Below are 19439 nucleotides of genomic sequence, written 5' to 3'. Positions count from 1 at the left end.
TTAAGAAACTCTTATGGATTAGCCTAAAACTCATTTCATATCCGGTCGATGTTAATTAGAGATGTTCATGCGGATCGATCTATAAATCTGTAACTTAAATCAAATCAATATATTAATTATTCGAACTCATTTAATAATAATGAGTATACTCAATCTAATCCGTGATAACTATGGATGATAAAACGGATCAAATCTGCCGGGTCATCTATTTGACCCATCATCTTGAGCGAGTTAGGCTAAAGTTTTCGGCTTGGTACTTTAAGTTGGTCCGTCCCGTCTAACCCACTTAAAAATACGGACTAAGACGGGGCTGGACGGATTTTGGCCGCGGGCTTTTTGTTAATTTTTATTTTATTTTTTACTTAGAATTAAAACAACTTTAACTATAAAAACAACACTCTTCTCTTAAGATTATGTTGATTGAATTGTATTCTAAATTAATATACATTCAAATTGAATTATAACTATAACTTTCTTTCTATAACTTTCTAATACATGTGTTATTTAAACATTTTGAAATAAAAAAACAATTGTATGACAAGCATAATTATTAAGTTGTCAATACATTAACTCACATGTTTTTTTTAAAAATAGGTGTTAATTTTAAGAAAATAAAGGATTTGATGAGTGTATACGTGTGACAAGTTTAAGATTTAACTATTAAGAAATCGATCAATATAAAAGTCTCTATGAAGCAAACAGTGAAAAAGATATGTATGTGATATATTATACAGAGTAATTGTTATCATTGTTTATCTTGTGTAAAATTTTAATTGGATTCTTTTAGTTTAAATGCTATGTATTATGGATAAATTTTATTTGATATTATATGATGTGTTTATCTTATTTAAGTTATAAAATATGTGTGAATTAGTGAATGTATTGAATTGTGTAATCATGATTGTGTTAACACTTACTTAACTTGAGTTTTCTACAAGACAAAGTAATTCTTTCATAAATTTTCTTTAAGCCAAACTTCAAAATTTTAAATATATCACACTTATGCCTTCATATTTTTGTTATCACGTCAGGACTTAAACTTTTTAAGCCTACCTTAATTCGGTCTATTCTCACCTCTAAAACACAATGAATAATTAAAGGTAATTTATAAACACTGAAATCACAAAAGAAATTAGAGGTATAAATTATACCAATTTGGACACTTATTGTAAACTAAGTTCTTCTCTATCATGCTTTATATATACTTAAGTTATAGAAATACAATGACTGCAATTATTTACTTCATACTATTTCTCAGTGGATGCCGAGTGTGAAAAGTACTCATAATTACTTCAATCATTTTTCAAATAAAAAAACACTAAACCCTATCAAAATTCAAATTATTAAAAAGAATAAACCAAATTAAAGTTGTCAAAAAAAGAGAAAAGCAAACCAAATGATCAACATAACTAAGATAAAAAAAATAAAGGTTCACATAGATCCCACATTATGTAATAAAATAAATGAAGAAAAGCTTTTTCAACTTTTTTGTGACATGACATGGCTATACCATGAAAATTCTCTTATTTAAACCAACTCCATATCCATACTCATAGGTCTTGCCCCAAAAACCAAAATCCAAGTTTTCACTCTAACCAAATTACACCATATCAAAGCACATATTCCATGCACATATATACTTCCTCAACCAACAAAATAAAAATGAGTTTTTCCAAAAGATTTCTTGTTTTTATTATTTCTACAACCCTTTTTATTTCCTTATCAGAATCATCAACCACAAACCTCTACCTATACGGTGGTTGCACACAACAAATGTACACACCAAACTCCCCCTACGAGTTAAACCTCGACTCACTCCTCACCTCGTTAGTCAACTCAGCCACATACTCCTCCTACAACAACTTCACCGTCCTAGGCTCCACCCAACAAGACATAATCTACGGTCTCTACCAATGCCGCGGCGACCTCGCCATGCCTGACTGCGCGTCATGCATCGCACGCGCAGTCACGCGGGCGGGCGACATGTGCCGCAACACATGCGGAGGCACGGTCCAGCTCGACGGTTGTTACGTGAAGTACGATAACGCTACTTTTTTGGGCGTGGAGGATAAGAATGTTTTGTTGAAAAAGTGCGGGCCGTCCGTGGGCTATAATCCGGAGGCCATGGGCTCAAGGGATGCTGTGCTTGGCGGGCTTGTGGGGTTGGGTGGGCCTTTTAGGGTTGGTGGGTCAGGGATTGTGCGGGGTGTGGCGCAGTGTACGGGGGATCTTAGTTTTGGGGAGTGTCAGGATTGTGTTGCGGAGGCGATCGGACGGTTGAAAAGTGATTGTGGCACGGCGGATTATGGAGATTTGTTCTTGGGGAAATGTTATGCGAGATATTCTACTGGTGGGGCCCATGATAGTTCTAAGGCCCATGGTAAAGCCCGTAGGGGATTCTTTCTCATGTTGCCATTGTTGCTGCTTCTACTTCTTTTTTAATTAGTATGGCTTTATTGCTTAATTGAACTGTAAAAGATGAAAATTTTCATGTCATGTATTTTTTTTTTTACTTTATGTTATGTCACTTTTTTCATTTTTTTTTTCTATTTGGCCACTCCATGCTAATTTGTAAGTTACTGGACTTGGAGGATTTGGTAGATTTAATAAAAAATAATAATAACTGTGTTTTGTTTATTTAAACATGTCCTATGTTATGCCCATATTTTTCTTTTTGTAATTATTACTAGTGAAAATATTATGCTTTATTATTAATTTTTTTTTAAATTTAGTTTTTTTTTGTTTTATAATATTTATATGATAATTTATGAATATTTTATTTTCAATATTTTATATTGTATTTTTTACATTTAAGTTCAATTTTTAAAAAACCTATATTTTATAGAGGAAAAATATTTATCAAAATTAATGTTACTTATGAGTTCCATTTGAATTATGATAATATATTGTATAGATTACCTGACTTTTTTTGTTGAATGGCTTGCAGGAAAATTGGGTGAAAAGAAATTTGCAATGATCATAGGGTTATTAGCAGGAGTAGCCATATTTGTTATTCTCCTTGCTTTCTTAACCAAAATTTGTAGGAAACAGGGTAAGTAGTACTATTATTATTATTATTATTATTATTTTGGTCTCTTTGGTTTTTTCCTTAGCTTATATATTCAATTCAAATCATGAAGAAAAATAACTATATGGATTAAGCAATCTTTAATTTTTCCCATGCAGGTAAATAAATTAAATGAAGTTTGTAGCACTCAGTGGCATTCCCACAAATCAAATCTCACCTATGGTCATCCTCTATGATTTTGCTTTTGGCCTCTTTTGTTTCACGTTGTTCTTTCTTTATCTTTTCTTTCCCTTGTTTCTCTTTCAAATTTAAAATTGAATTCAAGAGAGGACTTTGAACCTTGAAGAGGATGCCAAAAAAGATGTGCAAGAATGGGTGTTTTGTATTTGAATACAAAAGAAAAAAGAAAAAAGAAAAAAAAAAAGAATTGAGTCAAGAGATTCTAGTTGCTTTCCTCTCCACTTTACAAAGTTGTGTTGTCTAATGTCTCAAGCTTTGCAAAGAAAAGTAATTATATTATTAATTTGTTTCTGTAAAGTTCTATCATATTTTGCTTTATCTTATCATACTTGGTATATGCGCCCTTGAACTTTTTGGATACCTAATTCTTTTATATAAAAAAATGGTTATCAAAGCTTAAAGATTAAGGAAACGCTTACCATGCAATCATGCACAAATATACACCATACATCCATGATACAATAAATTAATAATAAAAATTTATATGTTTAATGGAACGGCCCCAAAAATATGTTGAAGAGAGGGTGAAGAATTAGTAGTAACTATAGGTACACAAAGGTTAAAGATGAAGATGAAGAAGATGAAAGAAAATCAATGAATTCACATTCAGAGATAAAATTAATAACATCAATTTCATTTTTTAAATTGATAAAGTGTTTAGTCTTAACAACTTTAGTCCGCACATTTGTAAGTTGTTTCTGAGTGTTACAGTGCATAATTTCTAACACTTCATTATGAACTTGATTCCTTAAAAAAATACTTCTTGTCAATGTGTTTGCTCCTTCTATGCAACAATGGATTCTTGACAATATTTATAGTTGATTTGTTTCCAATCATCAACCTCACAAGCTTGCTCACATTAATCTTCAGATCCTACAATAAGTTCATAAGCCAAACAACTTGACGCGCAGACAAAACACCTGCAATATACTCAACTTCACAAGTTCATAAGGCAACCACATGTTGCTTCTTGGAGCACTAAGAAATGGGACTTCCCAAATATTTTAAAAAAATATCTATAAGTACTTCTTATGTCAACTCTTTCACCAGTCCAGTCAGAGTCTGAGTAGCACATCAGTTCTGACTTACATTCAGCACCATAAGGAAACAAAACTCCAAACTTCAGAGTCCTCTTAATATACCTCACAATCCTAACTGCAGCTTGGTACTGTGATCACTTTGGTTTGTTCATAAACATACTCATCATTTCCACTCCATGGCAAATGTCAAGTTTGATATTATAGATATATCTTAGCGAGCCAACCAACTATTTAAAAGTTGTAGCATCTACATCATAACCCTCATCATCAGAATTTAACTTGTGATTGCAAACTTGCAATTTGGTAACTCAAATCTCTTTAGAAGTTAAAGTTCATACTTTATCTGATGTAAAATGATACCCTTTTAAGAGTACAAAATCTCCATCCCTAGAAAATATACCATATTTTCCAGATCAGTCATCTCAAACTCATTCATCAACACCTTCTTGAACTTGACTATCTCATCATTAAAACTTCTAGTCAGCAATATGTCATCAACATAGAGACATAACATAATCATATTTCCTTCAGAAGTATGCTGAACATAAACACCATATTCTATCTCACATTTTTGAAACCCCTGCTTCTTGAAAAACAAATCAATCTTCAAATTCTAAGCTCTAGAGCTTCAATCCATACAAGGCTTTATGCAACTTGTACACCGTCCCTTCCTGATTCGTTTCCATAAATTCAGAAGGTTGTGAAACATAGACTTCTTCTTGTAAAGGACCGTTCAAAAATACCAATTTAACATCTATATGTATCATAGGCCAATTCCTATTAGCAGCCATAGCAATCACCAACCTGATTGTTTCATGTCTAGCTACATGTGCAAACACCTCAAAAATAATCTAGCCCAGGATTCTAAAGAAAACCTCTAGCTACTAATCTTTCCTTGTGTTTTCCACTTGATCCATCTGGCTTCAAATTTACCTTGAAGACCCATCTGACACTGATGGCTTTCTTCTCCTTTGGAAGCTCAGTCAACTCTCAAGTCTTGTTTCTTTCTATAGCCTCTAGTTCTTCTTTCACGGCCTTCAGCCAAATTTTCTTCTTGAGTGCTTATTTTGTATTTGCAAGTTCATCGTATACTAACATGGCATAATGAATGACTTCGCCTTTGATAAGTGTCAAATTGTAGTTATTTGTGCATATAGTTTTGCGGCACTTATCGTCTCTTGTTCTTCAACTTGTGTGTGAACTCCCACGTTTTAATTAGATTTGTACATATTGTATATAATTTTTTGTTTTTGATTCATTTATGTACCGTTTGATAATTTTTATGTTTTTTTTAAGGTATTCATGCATGGTTGGAGCATTGAGTAATAAAGGCCAAAGGCTAAGCTTCAAGATTGCAATGTTTAGCAATTTATCAAAGAATAAGGCTCAAAGTAAGGATGATAAAAATCATCAATTTGGTTGCCATTTAGTCATTTTTAGATAGAGCATTGAATAACTTTTCCAATGCTTCGAACCGGATGCAAATCGGAGTTACGGTTCTTAAGTTATGGCCGAAATAATATTTCAACTTCCAGAAGACCGAGCTTAGCGAGCTTCTTCTACCGCTAAGCGAGATCTGCTGAGCAAAATTGTATATTTAGGCCAAAAACACATTTTTTTTAGGTATAGTTTGGGCATTTTTAGATCCCAACACCATCACCTTCATTTCTTTGATTCTTGGATGATTCTACAACACATTTGGAGCTTACATCTTGAGAATTCGAAGTCGGATTAAGCTTCAATCGCGTTTAACACCGGGGGAGTTAGTTGATTCCACTTCTCTCTTATCTATGTATTTTACTCTTGTGTGGATTTTTATGTATATTTACTTTTATTCTATGTATATCTACTGATTATGGTGTTGTATAGAATTTATTTCTCAAATCTTTATCGGTGATTATCCTTGATTTTTGCTTTATGCTTTATGCTTGGGTTTTGGTTGCTATAGGCATATACTTCTCGAATCTCTATCTAGGATGATTATCTATTAGATTTTGGACTCTAGAGATAGATTTAGGTCTGATGTTCACAGTGGGTAACGGTTCTTAATGCTTTTGTGTTGTTGAGTTGCGCACAACATCGCCTTTGAGACAATATGATTGTTCTCTCAAATTTGCGTTAGACATAACCTTGTTATGAGTGATATGTGATGACATTGACGAGTGATTTAGGTTGAGTGCAAATGATCATTAGGTTTAAGTAGTTGATAGATGGGTGTAACACAAACCTGTCAGATTTTCTTAGATTCAAAGAGGGAATTCTTTTTATGTTCATATCTTTTAATTCCCACATTTACTTTAAACCATTCAAAACCAAGTTCAGAAACGCAGAAACCATTGATTGGAATTATAACTAGACCATTCTCTGTGGATACGATAAATTCCAGAATACTTCCAATCTTTTGTTTGCCGCTTTATCGCTTCAACAAAATGGCGCCGTTACAGGGACTCGTGGTTCTATTGGATCACATTGCAATACTTTGTTTGTTTTTGAGTTTTTTAGATATCGTATATATTGAGACTTGTATACTTGTGTATAGTTATACATACTTCAATTTTTTTGGTGAACTGACTAAACAAGTTGAACTCAGATTAGCTCTTTAATTACAAATCTTCCCTTTTCAACTTGTTTATTCATTTTCACCATTCCGTTTTATAAAAATTACGTTTTTCTTATTGTTCAAGTATGTGCACATATGTGTTGTTTACATATTGTTGTAAATTATATTGTTTCGTAATGTTTGTTCAAGTGTTTGGTTAGGACACTTACTTTTGGTTTGCACAGTGAAGCATCACCATGGCATGAAGGGAGGAAGTTACTATCTAAGCACAATAAAGGCGTCGAGCTAATGACGTAAAACAAGCGCTTGTTGGGAGGCACCCCAACTTTTGTAAATTTTGTTTAGTTGTGTAAATGAGATGTGTAGATGTTAAGTGGAGTTGCATCAGAACTGCTGTCTACTGGACTGGTTTTTCTGGTTCTGGTGTAGCGCGCTTAGCGTGCCCTGCTGTGCATAGCCAATGAATTCTTTTTATTTTTTAACTTGGCTCTCCTTTTTTCCACTTCCACCAAGGATTTATAATATAGTAATTAATAGTATTATTTTTTTAATTCTTTTTGTTGTTGTTTGGACTCAAAATTTGGTCCGATTATTTGAAGTCACCTGAGGCGTTTGTCCATTTTTTATCGTTTTAACTTGCGAATGTGTGGTAATGATATTGTTTAAAGTTTTGTACACATCCAAGGTATATGTTTATCGCTTTCTTGACTTTAGCATATTCATGTTACGTAGGCTTTTTACAACTTCTATTCCATTTATTTTTTGTATACTTGTTCTTTTGTGAATTATTTTAGTTCCCACCTTTTTGTAAGGTAGCTTTCCATTGTTCACATATGCTGGAGACCCAAACTCTTGTTCTAACTGAATTTTATTATGCTTAATATTTTGTGTTGATTATATGAAAGCATGAAAAGGATCAATATATTTTTGTTTCATTTTGAGCACAACTAGTTTGTGTTGATTGGAATTTTGCGTTTGAAATTTTGTAAGCTTATCACTCCCTTAAGTTTGGGCAAGTTTATGTTTTGATTAGCCTTAGGAATTATCCCTTGTTTATTAACCAAGCCACATTACAACCTTGAAAAGTTCTTGCGATTCTTGCCTTTATGTTTTCAACATGATTTTTGTATGGTTGCATAATTTAATTTATTGACGGCGGCAGGATCTTATTTCCTAAGTATTTGAGTCAAAGTCACTTCTTGACGAGGGCGGGATCTTATTTCTACAAGGAGGGGCCTGTTTCAAGAAGAATTATATTTGAATATCTAGTTTGTGGCCTTGTATAAGGAGCTTAGTTACGTTGGTGGAGATATTTCATCTGCCACGACATCAAGAAAACAGTTGAAAAGGTGCATTCAAACCCGCTGGATGGTGAATGCTAAATAAGAGAATGAGAGGAAAATCATTTTTGGTAAGTGACGTAGAAGTTTCACTCCCTTGAATGTTTATTTTGAACTAACCTTTGTTGGCAGTGCAGATATAATGAAGAGTGAAGATGCAATGCGACATATGGAGATGGATGTTCATGCTACTTCTCTTCTGGCCAGCATCTTAAGTACCCCTTCTACTAGGGAAGCCTGAGGTTCGAGTACATCTTCTGGAACTCCCATTGGTCCAACTGCTTGGGTTACGCATCCCCTTGTTGAAATGTAAGTTCAAGTCTCACTTCTTTGGACTGTGGAAGATAAAGTTTTGCCCCTTTCATGGCAAGAGGTCGAGGAAGGGTCGACCTCCATTCATGAACATGAATAGCTTCAGGTTGAGAGGCCACCTACAAAACGTCCTTTATTGAGATCCATTGGAGAAAATGCTCTGGTTCGGGGAAGATCGTCTTTTGTACTGCTAGCTCGTCCTGGCTTTAGGACAATTAGGGAATTATGGTCTAATATCTTCGATGAGGAATTCTCATATATCTCAAATATCTCTAAAGAAGTTTAGCATGGATAACTGGTAGAGTTGACTTATAACGATACATCCTATTGGTTGTACCTTTTCGCAACACTTCTGACTTTATTTCTTAAAACATTGCAATTTTTGTTCAATTTATTACAAAAAAAACACATTTGATTCCAATCATTAGTTTAGACGAAGGTTTAAGAACAAGTTCTTAAATATTATTTCTCTTAAATTGATTGAACTCATCTTGCATAGTAAGAGACTAATGGTTCTCAATGAGAGTTACATCGACGTTTTTTTTTTACTCAATTTGAGAAACAAACTACATAAAATTACATAATGATTATGGTGGTTTCTTGAGGGTTGAGATCTAATATATGCTCTCCTCGTAGGGGTGAGGTTTTATTGCTTGAGTTTTTATTGCATGTTTACTAGTTAGTTTATTTAATATTTTTGGGGTTTTGCTTCTTGTTTTGTTGTTATTATAGTTTGCTCTTTTACTTTTTCTTTTAGTTCTCGGCGTTATAAACTCACTGCATCGGTAAATCTTGTGCAAACTAATTGAACAAATTTTTTTTATCTGTGTGGATCTTCTTTAGTTGTCTTTCTTTCTTTAATTTATATATTATATTTGTCATTCTAAAAACTTAAAAAAGATTTTTGTAGAAAATAATAAATAAATATTTAATTTTAATTCATTTTTAACTATGAGTGTAGTATAACAAAGTAGAATAAAAATTTTTAAGAGATTAATTGCTAGACATTGACAATGTAAAATATTTTACACAGTTAACGCATTTCAATCATTCACAAATAATCCTTTAATTGTGATTAAAGAAAAAGTTAAATATTTACAAAATTTTAACCACTATAATTTACTAACAGTGTCAAATTTCTTTACACCGTCAATCTATTTCAATTAAATTTATTTTTAAAACACTTATTTAAGTCCCTCCAAATCACTTTATAGTACCCATCAACTAATCCATACACTCCTGAACTTGTTTAGAAAAAATTTTAATTTTTAATTTTAACTTTTTACTTCTTTTAAACATTTATTTTTTGAAAAACCTAAAGTAATCCTTCAAATTTTACCATGCCCACTTATTACCATGCCCAAAAATTATGGGCCTAGAAATTAAACCCAATAGTATTTTATGACGTTCCATAACCGGAAGAACCTAGAAGAATGATGAATGTGGAACATAGGAACAAATCAAAGAACATTCTCGAGTGTCTCATCAAAAACACAACATTATCATATAGTATATAATATATCAACTTCATCACTTCTGCTCTATAACATTTTTCGATTATCTCTTTTTGTTGTACTAAATGGCTGACACTATCTTTGGATACCCTTTTAGACGTTTTTTCTTGGGTAATCCTCCAATTTACAGAGGATATCCTGGCTCAACAGCACTATTGGATTGGATTGAGTCCCCAACTTCACATATTCTCAAAATCAATGTTCCAGGTAAATGAATCACACTCTTTCCTCTTTCAATTTTACCGACCCAAATGGATTTTTGACTTGTAATTCTATGTTTTGTTGTAAAAATATAATTTTTTTTGTTGGTTATTTGATTTTGATTAAGTTTTGGGTGATGGGTCATTTGGATATAGGATTAAGCAAAGATGAGATAAAATTGCAGATTGAAGAAGGGAATATTTTGCACCTTAGAGGAGAAAGTTTGAAAGAGGAGAATCATGGAAAGGAGATTGTTTGGCATGTGGCTGAGAGAGGGACTGGAAAAGAGGGTTTCTCAAGGATGATTGAGTTGCCTGAGAATGTGAAATTGGATCAGATTAAAGCACATGTTGAAAATGGAGTTCTCACTGTTATTGTTCCTAAAGATTCAGCTTCTAAATCGCATAAAGTTCGAAACATTAATATCACTAGTAGGCTTTAAGATTGGCAAAAATATATTGTAATTGTGTTGATATGAATAAGAATAGAGGGCAAGAAAATGGTGACATGGTGGTGTAAACAATTGCATTGCATCTTGTGATGACGAATGAATGTGTGATGAAATATATTGAACATTGAATTATATTATGGTTTACTGATTTATGTCATCTGAAATAAACAACTCTTAAATTTTAAAAAAAGAATCTATTTCTCTATTAAAGATAAGGTTTCTTAACTCTGGTCGTTAAAAGTTAATTAAATTATTTTTCAAAAATTATTATGAGAACGGGAAAAATTGAGCGATGGTGGGATGACACAAACAACATTTGTTTTGATGGTTGTGATATCGTAAAAATATTGTTGTATTAATGTATTCAATTTTTGTTCGTGTTTGTTGTTAAGCGTTGTTTGTGTTGTTGTTTAATCTTTGTTTGTGTTCGTTTAGTTGTAATATCAATATGTTTCACGAATAAATAAAGTCTAATTGATTTCACAAAAGATAGTATAAATACAGGACATATAATTATTGGTTGGTGGAGGTTGTTCCTCGATTAGGACAATTATTTTTATTGTGTCTGACCTGACGACATATGTTACACTTTCTTTCTATTTTTTCATGATCATCCATATTAGTTCTAATATGCGTGATGTTGGATCGACCCTTTTTCTTTCTTCACATCATATCATTATGCCAAACTACTTGTCCCTCATACGCAGGCCAGTAATCCTCCTTTGCCATCACTGGAAATGCATTGTTGTATACTCCGAGCAAGGTGTCGATCTTATAAATGGGAGATAAGAGTGTTAAGACATCTTGGTGCGCATATGAACATGCTGCTATAACATGGGAGCAAGACATACGAAACACTTGAAACTTAGCGCAATCGCACCACCCTTCTTCTAGCAGAACCCTGTACTCTTGTCTCGGCAGGCCCTCATTATGGTCAATTATCTCTTTGACACTAAATGTGCGGTTGAATTGTTCGAAAGATATAACATGATGGTTGTTGGCTTTGGCAGATTGTTCTTTCATAAATTTCATGCAACTTTCGCTAAACAGTTGTCCCGATTCTAAAACTGCACTCCACTGCTCACCTCTTCTTGCGAAAAGGGAATCCATCCTAAAGTAGGTTGATCTCACCAAGGCAGTAATCGGAAGGTGTCAGATGCCCTTAAAAACACCATAAATCGACTCCACAAGATTTATAGTCATGTTGCCCCATCGCAGCCCTTTGTTGTAAGCCCTAGTCTATTTCTCTCGGGCTAGATTATCAATTCATTTTCCTGCATCCGAATTTGACAATACGATTTCATGGCAATAATGTTGGAATATTGGTTGATTTAATGCATATCCACCATTGACAAGAATCTTTCGAAGAACCTTATACTTGATCTCCCACATGAAATTTTGACATGCGCTGAAGGTGGATCGTGTCAATTGTTTGCAGGATTGTTGTATGCACTCTCGATGGAAGCATGCCTATCGGAAATCAAACAGAGCCCAGGTTGTAGAGCAATGTCTGTCCGGAGATTCCTGAGAAAGAAACTCCAACCCCCAGCAGTTTCACCTTCCACAAGAGCGAATTCAATTGGAAAAATATTATTGTTTCCATCTTGTGCAACGGCCATCAATAAGGTTCCCTCGTATTTACTGTATAGCCAAGTGCCATCTATTTGAAGAACTGGTTTGCAATATGCAAATCCTATAATGCAAGGTCGGATGCCCAGAACAGTCGATGGAATATCCAATTTCCTTTGAACAAACGCTCAGTCGGGAGAATGCGCTGGAAGTGTTTCTAAAATAGAAACGGTGTCAGGAGCATAAGTCTGAAGCGCAGTCAAGAAACGTGGAAGTTGTTTGTATGAGTCTTCCTGGTTTCCATACACAATTTCAATTACCTTGGTGTTTGCTAACCACACCTTTCTATAAGATAGAGTATAGTTGTACGTTGTAACGATATGAGAGATTATCGTTTTCACCTTTAATGACGGATCGTTGGTCCCAAGAGGTAAGGTTTTTAGAGATGTAAAATCATAACTTAGCTTTCGATGATCTTGGGACAGATCTGTGTTAACGCATGTGTGATCTTGGGAAATAGATCCTATCACCCAGGAATCACTTCTCTTCCTGTGTGATGCAGCCAGCCTGAATCCACAATCAGGATTTCTACACAGAATTTTGTACCTCTCCACGTTGGCGTGATCCACAACAACCAATACCAATACCAATACCAATACCAATACCAATACCAATACCAATACCAATACCAAGCAGATTATCAAACTCAATACCAATACCAATACGAATCACTTCTTTTTTGTTATTTATTATTGTTTTGTTAAGTTATGTTATTGTTCGTGTTAAGTTATGTTAATCCCGTAATAATGTAATGTTAAATGTTTATCCAATAAACTGGTAAGTTGAAATGTCATTAATATACAAATAATACAAAAATAATAAAATCTAAACATGTCCCCCATGGGTTATGTGTGTTATATGTGATGCTAAAGTATAAACCTTACCATCTAGATTTATCAAACCCATGACATTATTTGAAAGTAATGTTATCATCTACAGACGCTTTTGGTCATCCACGCCGCTAGAAGTGGTGGCGCGTCATCGAAAAGTCCCGCGACATCGGAAGGACCAACATAATTTGCATGCTGAACATATGGAATGATGTGAGGGTGTGATACTATAAAGTGCCATTCTAAGTAACCATTCATACACTGACTAGGAAATTGAACTTCCATTGCATGATTTTTAATAGCACGAGCACAACTAACATTGTTAGACATAAACTATCTATCCATGCCCTCAACTGGCACAATAGGGACTAGTCGAGGGATGTCTTAAACATATCCAAACTGGCGCAGACACCTCTCAGGTAAGTATTTAGCAATTGATCTCTCATTGTAGATAACTGGAAAAAAATAAAGTTTCATCAAACTCCTGACACTCTTTATGGTCTGCATAGGGTGTCCGGATGACATCGTCAACAATCAGCACATTGATCCTCCGTCTGTACTCCTGAAGATCGCATGGGTGTGACTGTTTGGCCCCAATCTCTTGGCGCGTGGGGAGCCATCAGTGGTAGGACCACTAACACGCCTGTCACAATAGGACGGAAATGCTCGTATATGCAACACTGCACAAGAACATAGGAAAAACAAAAAATGTCATAAACATGAACTAAATTAATAAGACATAATGAAATTTTATACCTGAAATAGAATCATATTACCGGAAAGTTGCCTCGTCTCAGAGACAACACCTTCCATAGTACAATCAATACATCACATTACATGCCTAGTTGAAATGGTGAAGATCAGTAAACAAAGGCATGTACCTGACATCAATATATACATGAGACGTATCCTATAGGATGTAACATGTATACCGAAGCAATTGCCTCATGCATAGAGTGTTTCACCAGTGTCGTATACCTCTCAGAAGCCAAGAGAGGCGAAAGTGAGCACCCCTGTTAAACTTAAACTCCTCCCTCACGTATGCCACGATGACCCAAGCATTGTGTAGCAGTAATACATGTAAGCTTATGGTTAATAAGAAAAGCGGTGAATAAGCTCCTTGGAAGGGGGAAATAGAAGAGCAAGGAGATACCATCTAAAATAATCGTCATCTTACCAAATGGAAGATGAATCTCACCAAATGGAAGATGAAATGAGGGTGTCTCCTTATGTCGTCGCTCAACAAAAGAGGACAACAGTGGAACGTTCAGCATGGTCAGCGAACAATCCACCGACAAAAGGATACCACCATCATCGACAATGTCTTTGACCTCCTCAAGCATTTGGACATTTGAGAACTTCTTCAGCTTCGCCTCGTGGATGGGCGCCTTCAATGGGGCGCGGTCCTGTAACAAGTAAACTAAAAACCATCAATTATTTTCAAAGTATCAATAATAAATTAATAAAAAAATTAAAATTACACAACACGCGCGCGCACACACCCTGATATATATATCATAATCTCAATGCCACATGATTGACATATCCAGTGAGCAAGGTATGGTCATTGGGCCCTCCAAAAAACCCTCATAAGTGTATATCGACGGCTCCGTTGATATCGGAGCAGTCACCTCTGTATTAACCAGAGCAGTCGCCTCCGTATCATTTGGAGCGGTCACTTTCGTACTAGTCGGAGCAGCCACCTCCAGTGTATTAGTCGAAGTCATCACCTTCGTCTCAGCCACCACATGCTTGTCATCTCGACCCTTTACTTCTTGAGTTGATGTCTCTACATAGTTAACAACTGCAATATATGGCTCATTAGCAAGATCTTTGTTCTGTCTAACTCTACCTCCTCTACACTGCAGCGTACAAGGTGCCTGAGATTGCTCGATCCACCTCCTGTTAGAACCGGTCAAAACTACTTTACTCGCTCGGATATGAGAGTCCTCTCCGTCTCCTTCTCCGTGAAAGCTCTTTGTAGTCTGTCTCTCTAATAGATCACCAACTTTAAACAAAATACTATCGTCTTTACCTCTGATCCTCACTGTAATATTTAATAAATAAAAAGCAAAAAAATTAAGAACTACCCATCATTTAGAAATCCGGAATTTTACATGGTTTACCAAATTTTTTTAAAAGTATGCTAATAAAACATCTTGTATGTTGATTTTTTAAAAGTGTCACTACACTTGCATGCATTTTATTGAACTTTTTAAAATTTATGGTGAAAATGCATATTGGGTGCTGCATTTTTTCAAAAAGTAAAGGTAAAAATGCATGAGAAATATGAGTTTTTATGTGACATTCTGAAAATACCGGTATAAGTGTATGGTTTTAACGAAATATGCGGTATAAAACTTAAATTGTCGATAAAAACACAACTTATAAAAATTAGGGGGTTAACTTGAAATGTCCGATAAAATGCACAGTTTTTCAAAAAATTCAAAATATAATAATAAAAATGTATAAATAATTTTTTAAAATGAAAGAATAATATATTAAAAATACTGCAATGGGGTGTCATGTCAAACTTTAGGGGTGACCAAACAAAAAGTCAATTTCTAGCTGAGCTCAAAAATATATGGGCCTAGAAATTAAACCCATTTGCAGTTGTCACATTCCATAACTAGAAGAATAATTGTTTGAATTTATCTAATCCATTTTTATTGAAGTAATTCATTGAATTTAAGAAGATATGATAAAAGTCAACAGATATTTTGAAGTGCTATTTCTCATCATAAACACATGCCATATAACACTAAATTTGAACCCAACAGCATTTTTATTCATCACTTTTGCTAGAATAGTGTCGAATCAATGGCCGACACAATTTTTCGATATCCTTTTAGAAACTTTTTCTTGGACCATCCTCCAAATTTTAGAGAATATTATGGCTCAACATCACTCTTGGATTGGATTGAATCCCCAACTGCTCATATCATCAAAATCAATGTTCCAGGTACAATTTTCATTTTTTTTCTTCAATATTTCTTAATAACCCCTATTAATTATTGAGCTGTGATTATATGTTATGTTGTAAAAATATAATATTTTTGTTGATTAAAATTGATTGGTAATTTGATTTTTGATAGGATTCAAGAAAGATGAGATAAAAGTGCAGATTGAGGAAGGGAATGTTTTGCACCTAAGAGGAGAAAGTTTGATAGAGGAGAATCATGGAAAGGAAATTATTTGGCATATTGCTGAGAGAGGAAATGGAAAAGAAGATTTCTCAAGGATGATTGAATTGCCTGAGGATGTTAAATTGGATAAGATTAAGGCACATATTGAAAATGGAGTTCTCACTGTTGTTGTTCCTAAGGATTTATCTCCTAAATCGCATAAAGTTCGAAAAGTTAACATCAATAGTAGGCTTTAAGTTTATCATATTAATTGTATTTATATGAATAAGAATGGAAGGAAAAATAAATGAAAAACAATTGCATGTTGTGATCAAAAGTAATGGAATTTTTCTGTTTGGATTGTATGAACAATTGATATGAGTCTTGTGTTTATGTAATTACTTTTAAATATTTTTAGTATATTCACATTGAAAGAAGGTTGTACGGATAGATTTTGTTCACTATACAAAATTTACCAAAAATTTTTATTCCTGACTCCAGCTTTTATTTGTTTATAGAAATAGTTTATAGTAACATGAAATTTGATTATAGAAGAAGCACTTATTTTATGTTTGGAGGACATTTTTTCAAATGAAAACTTATATATAAAATAAAAAAGGGGTCAAGCCATTAATCCATCAAAAAGTAGTAAATTTAAAAGAAGACATTTATTTTTATCACAATTTAAAATTGTGTGCATTTTAAATTATCCGTTAGTGGGTGTGGCGGGAGTGTGGTAAATTAAGTAAAGAGAATTTGAAAAATATTTCATCTTTAAATTCTCGTTATTGACTATGTTGCCAGCCTCAATGTGGTACCTAGAGACATGTTCGACTGTAGGCTCATTTGTGTCGTCAGCGAACTTGATAAATTTAGGAACTTTTCAACCCCGAGTAAATTTAGTTTGTTAAACACACTCTGAGAGAGGAGATATGAAATTGGGTATATGAAGACCTATATTCAGGCCATTTTGAACTAAAATTTGATCGACCACGTTTGCTATGTTGGTGTGGCCCCCATAATTATTTTGTTGGGCATTCCTAAGAATTTGGTCGGTGTCTTGAATTATGTTCACTACTGTTACTCTTGGGTTATTTTGACATATATATTTTTCGTCATCCTTATTTGGTATTTGCCTCTGATTACTAGAAATTGCCCCATTATCAGGGGTTTCGACAGGCCTGACATTCGAAATTTGAGGGTTTAGCCTCGCTTGAGGCTGTAGGGTGCCGAAGAAGTCGGTTATTCGCGCCATCTGGTTTGCGATCATTTCATAACTCTGGTCAGTTTTATTGATCAGGGGATTGACAATTGTCCCAATTTGTTGCGTTAGAGCATTCACCATTTCCTAGTTGCTTTCATCCATCTGATGCCTGATAGACATCAGAAACGTCGTATTCAGCGATGGTGTCGTCTGGGGGATGTAACTTGTCCCTCCAAATGGTGGCAACGTTCGACCCAAATTGTTCATGGTCAGCACCGAAGCATGGTGGGGAAAAGGGTGCATAGTCGCCATTGTGAAGACATATGCAAAGCCGAAACATTGGCTTGAAGACCGCCATAACCTATGAAGACATATTGTATGAGTAAGTTCTATTATCTGTTGGCATTGCAAAGCCGGAACAAAGTATCATGGGTTTACCAAAAATTGGTCTTGGGGAACTTAATACCTAGGAAGCATTTACATTTTGTTCTGGTGGTATTGCCATTGTCGACGTCTGTGATGCTAACGGGGCAGTTGCCCCCACATGGGTCGAAATAACCGCTTCTCCATTGTTGATGCAACTGGTGGTTCTCCACTACTTTGGGGATTACTGTGTGAACTATTGATGGGTGGATGCGTCATTTCTGGAGGACCTCTACCACTTCTTAGATTCATATACCAAAGTAAATTTTGAGAATGATTTATACTCAAATGTTGGACTTGAGACTTCACACACAAGAGAGGTGAATTTTGTGATTTGGAAAAACATGGTTTTGAAAACTTTTCGGGTTAAAATCAGAGTTTGAAAAATATTTTTCTAAATCTAAGTAATTTGAAAAATACTTTATCTAAGTAGCGGAAATTAAAGAGTTTAAAGGAAGAAGAAAAACACTGAGAATTATAGAGGTTCGGTCAAATCTAAAGGACCTACTCCTCTCCCCAAGAATTAATCTTGAGAGTTTCCATTAAGTATTTAAGAGCTTTTAGTTGGTGAAGCTCACGAACCCCATTATACAAAGAAATAGTGATTGACCTACAACTATGATAATACAAGACGGATGATATGATCGTTTGCGTCTTCTCCATTGAAATATTGAGACCGAAGTGGCCAGGCTTCCTTCCCAACAGTAGAGTGAAGCGATAAGACTTCTCTCCATAAAATATTGGAGCTCAATTTGGTTTAACAGGACAACCAATAACCTCTAATGATTTTAATAGGCTCATCATCTAAACTATGGTTTTATACGAGATAATCATGAACCTAACGGTAAGTTCGTCAATATTGAAGAACTTCATCCTTTGAATGAACAAGGCTTTACAATAGCCTTCAGGGAAGTTCAACCATATTAAAGATCTTCAACCTAACTAAATATTAGGAACTGATCACATAATTCCCAACCAAACCTTTTAAGGGGTTTAACTTCTAACCACATATTTTTATACCTAAATGGATTGTTTTCATCCAAGAAGCAAAAACAACATTCTTGAAGAACTTATACAATGCTACCCATCCAGAATTACAAGGACACCTCACTGACAAAAAATTTATCCTCACAAAAGTATTTGGCTATAAGAACTAGGGAGAGAAAGTGAAAATAAAATTTAGAGAGGGAGAGAGAGGGAGAGAGAGAGAGAGAGAGAGAGAGAGAGAGAGAGAGAGAGAGAGAGAGAGAGAAAGAGAGTGTGTGTGTGTGAGTGTGTGTGTGTGTGTGTGTGTCAATACACAAATCAAGTTTTGGATGAAATGAAATGAGACTTCTATTTATAGGCTTCAAATTCTCCAAAATAGGAAACCTCATTAAATTAAATTTGACCGTTACTAATCAATTGGACCAATGGATTAGATCATTCAAACAACCTTAAACCTTAAAAACGTACCAATCTAATTGATTGACATAATCGATTAGATCCAGTAAAAAATATTTTCTGGCTTTTTTAATGTTCCCATCTCTTTCTATGCAACTT

General features: G+C 34.5%; 4 protein-coding genes across 4 annotated transcripts; 3 read left to right on the top strand and 1 right to left on the bottom strand.

Moving 5' to 3' along the window:
- The first annotated feature begins 1545 nt into the window (after positions 1–1545).
- LOC131617502 (plasmodesmata-located protein 7-like) lies at positions 1546–3576 on the top strand. Its single transcript, XM_058888782.1, has 3 exons — positions 1546–2380; positions 2948–3052; positions 3187–3576. The coding sequence occupies exons 1-3, from the start codon at positions 1627–1629 to the stop codon at positions 3192–3194; spliced, it is 867 nt and encodes a 288-aa protein (XP_058744765.1). The 5' UTR covers positions 1546–1626; the 3' UTR covers positions 3195–3576.
- A 6469-nt stretch (positions 3577–10045) lies between these two features.
- On the top strand, positions 10046–10818 carry LOC131617501 (15.7 kDa heat shock protein, peroxisomal-like). Its single transcript, XM_058888781.1, has 2 exons — positions 10046–10241; positions 10391–10818. Exons 1-2 carry the CDS (start codon positions 10100–10102, stop codon positions 10675–10677), a joined length of 429 nt encoding a protein of 142 aa, XP_058744764.1. The 5' UTR covers positions 10046–10099; the 3' UTR covers positions 10678–10818.
- A 531-nt stretch (positions 10819–11349) lies between these two features.
- On the bottom strand, positions 11350–11796 carry LOC131619383 (uncharacterized). Its single transcript, XM_058890486.1, has one exon. It carries the CDS (start codon positions 11794–11796, stop codon positions 11350–11352), a length of 447 nt encoding a protein of 148 aa, XP_058746469.1.
- A 4092-nt stretch (positions 11797–15888) lies between these two features.
- LOC131617499 (15.7 kDa heat shock protein, peroxisomal-like) lies at positions 15889–16700 on the top strand. The gene is made up of 2 exons (XM_058888780.1): positions 15889–16107; positions 16241–16700. Exons 1-2 carry the CDS (start codon positions 15966–15968, stop codon positions 16525–16527), a joined length of 429 nt encoding a protein of 142 aa, XP_058744763.1. The 5' UTR covers positions 15889–15965; the 3' UTR covers positions 16528–16700.
- The last annotated feature ends 2739 nt before the right edge of the window (positions 16701–19439 follow it).

This window comes from Vicia villosa, linkage group LG7, assembly GCF_029867415.1.
Source record: "Vicia villosa cultivar HV-30 ecotype Madison, WI linkage group LG7, Vvil1.0, whole genome shotgun sequence".
Lineage (NCBI taxonomy): Eukaryota > Viridiplantae > Streptophyta > Magnoliopsida > Fabales > Fabaceae > Vicia > Vicia villosa.
This window is presented reverse-complemented; position numbering and strand designations above follow the sequence as displayed.

Coding starts and splice junctions, on each gene's coding strand:
- LOC131619383 (XM_058890486.1), bottom strand. CDS start 11,796: ATGGATTCCCTTTTCGCAAGAAGAGGTGAGCAGTGGAGTGCAGTTTTA.
- LOC131617501 (XM_058888781.1), top strand. CDS start 10,100: ATGGCTGACACTATCTTTGGATACCCTTTTAGACGTTTTTTCTTGGGT. Junction 10,242..10,390: donor TCTCAAAATCAATGTTCCAG/GTAAATGAATCA, acceptor ATTTGGATATAG/GATTAAGCAAAGATGAGATA.
- LOC131617499 (XM_058888780.1), top strand. CDS start 15,966: ATGGCCGACACAATTTTTCGATATCCTTTTAGAAACTTTTTCTTGGAC. Junction 16,108..16,240: donor CATCAAAATCAATGTTCCAG/GTACAATTTTCA, acceptor GATTTTTGATAG/GATTCAAGAAAGATGAGATA.
- LOC131617502 (XM_058888782.1), top strand. CDS start 1,627: ATGCACATATATACTTCCTCAACCAACAAAATAAAAATGAGTTTTTCC. Junction 2,381..2,947: donor TGATAGTTCTAAGGCCCATG/GTAAAGCCCGTA, acceptor AATGGCTTGCAG/GAAAATTGGGTGAAAAGAAA.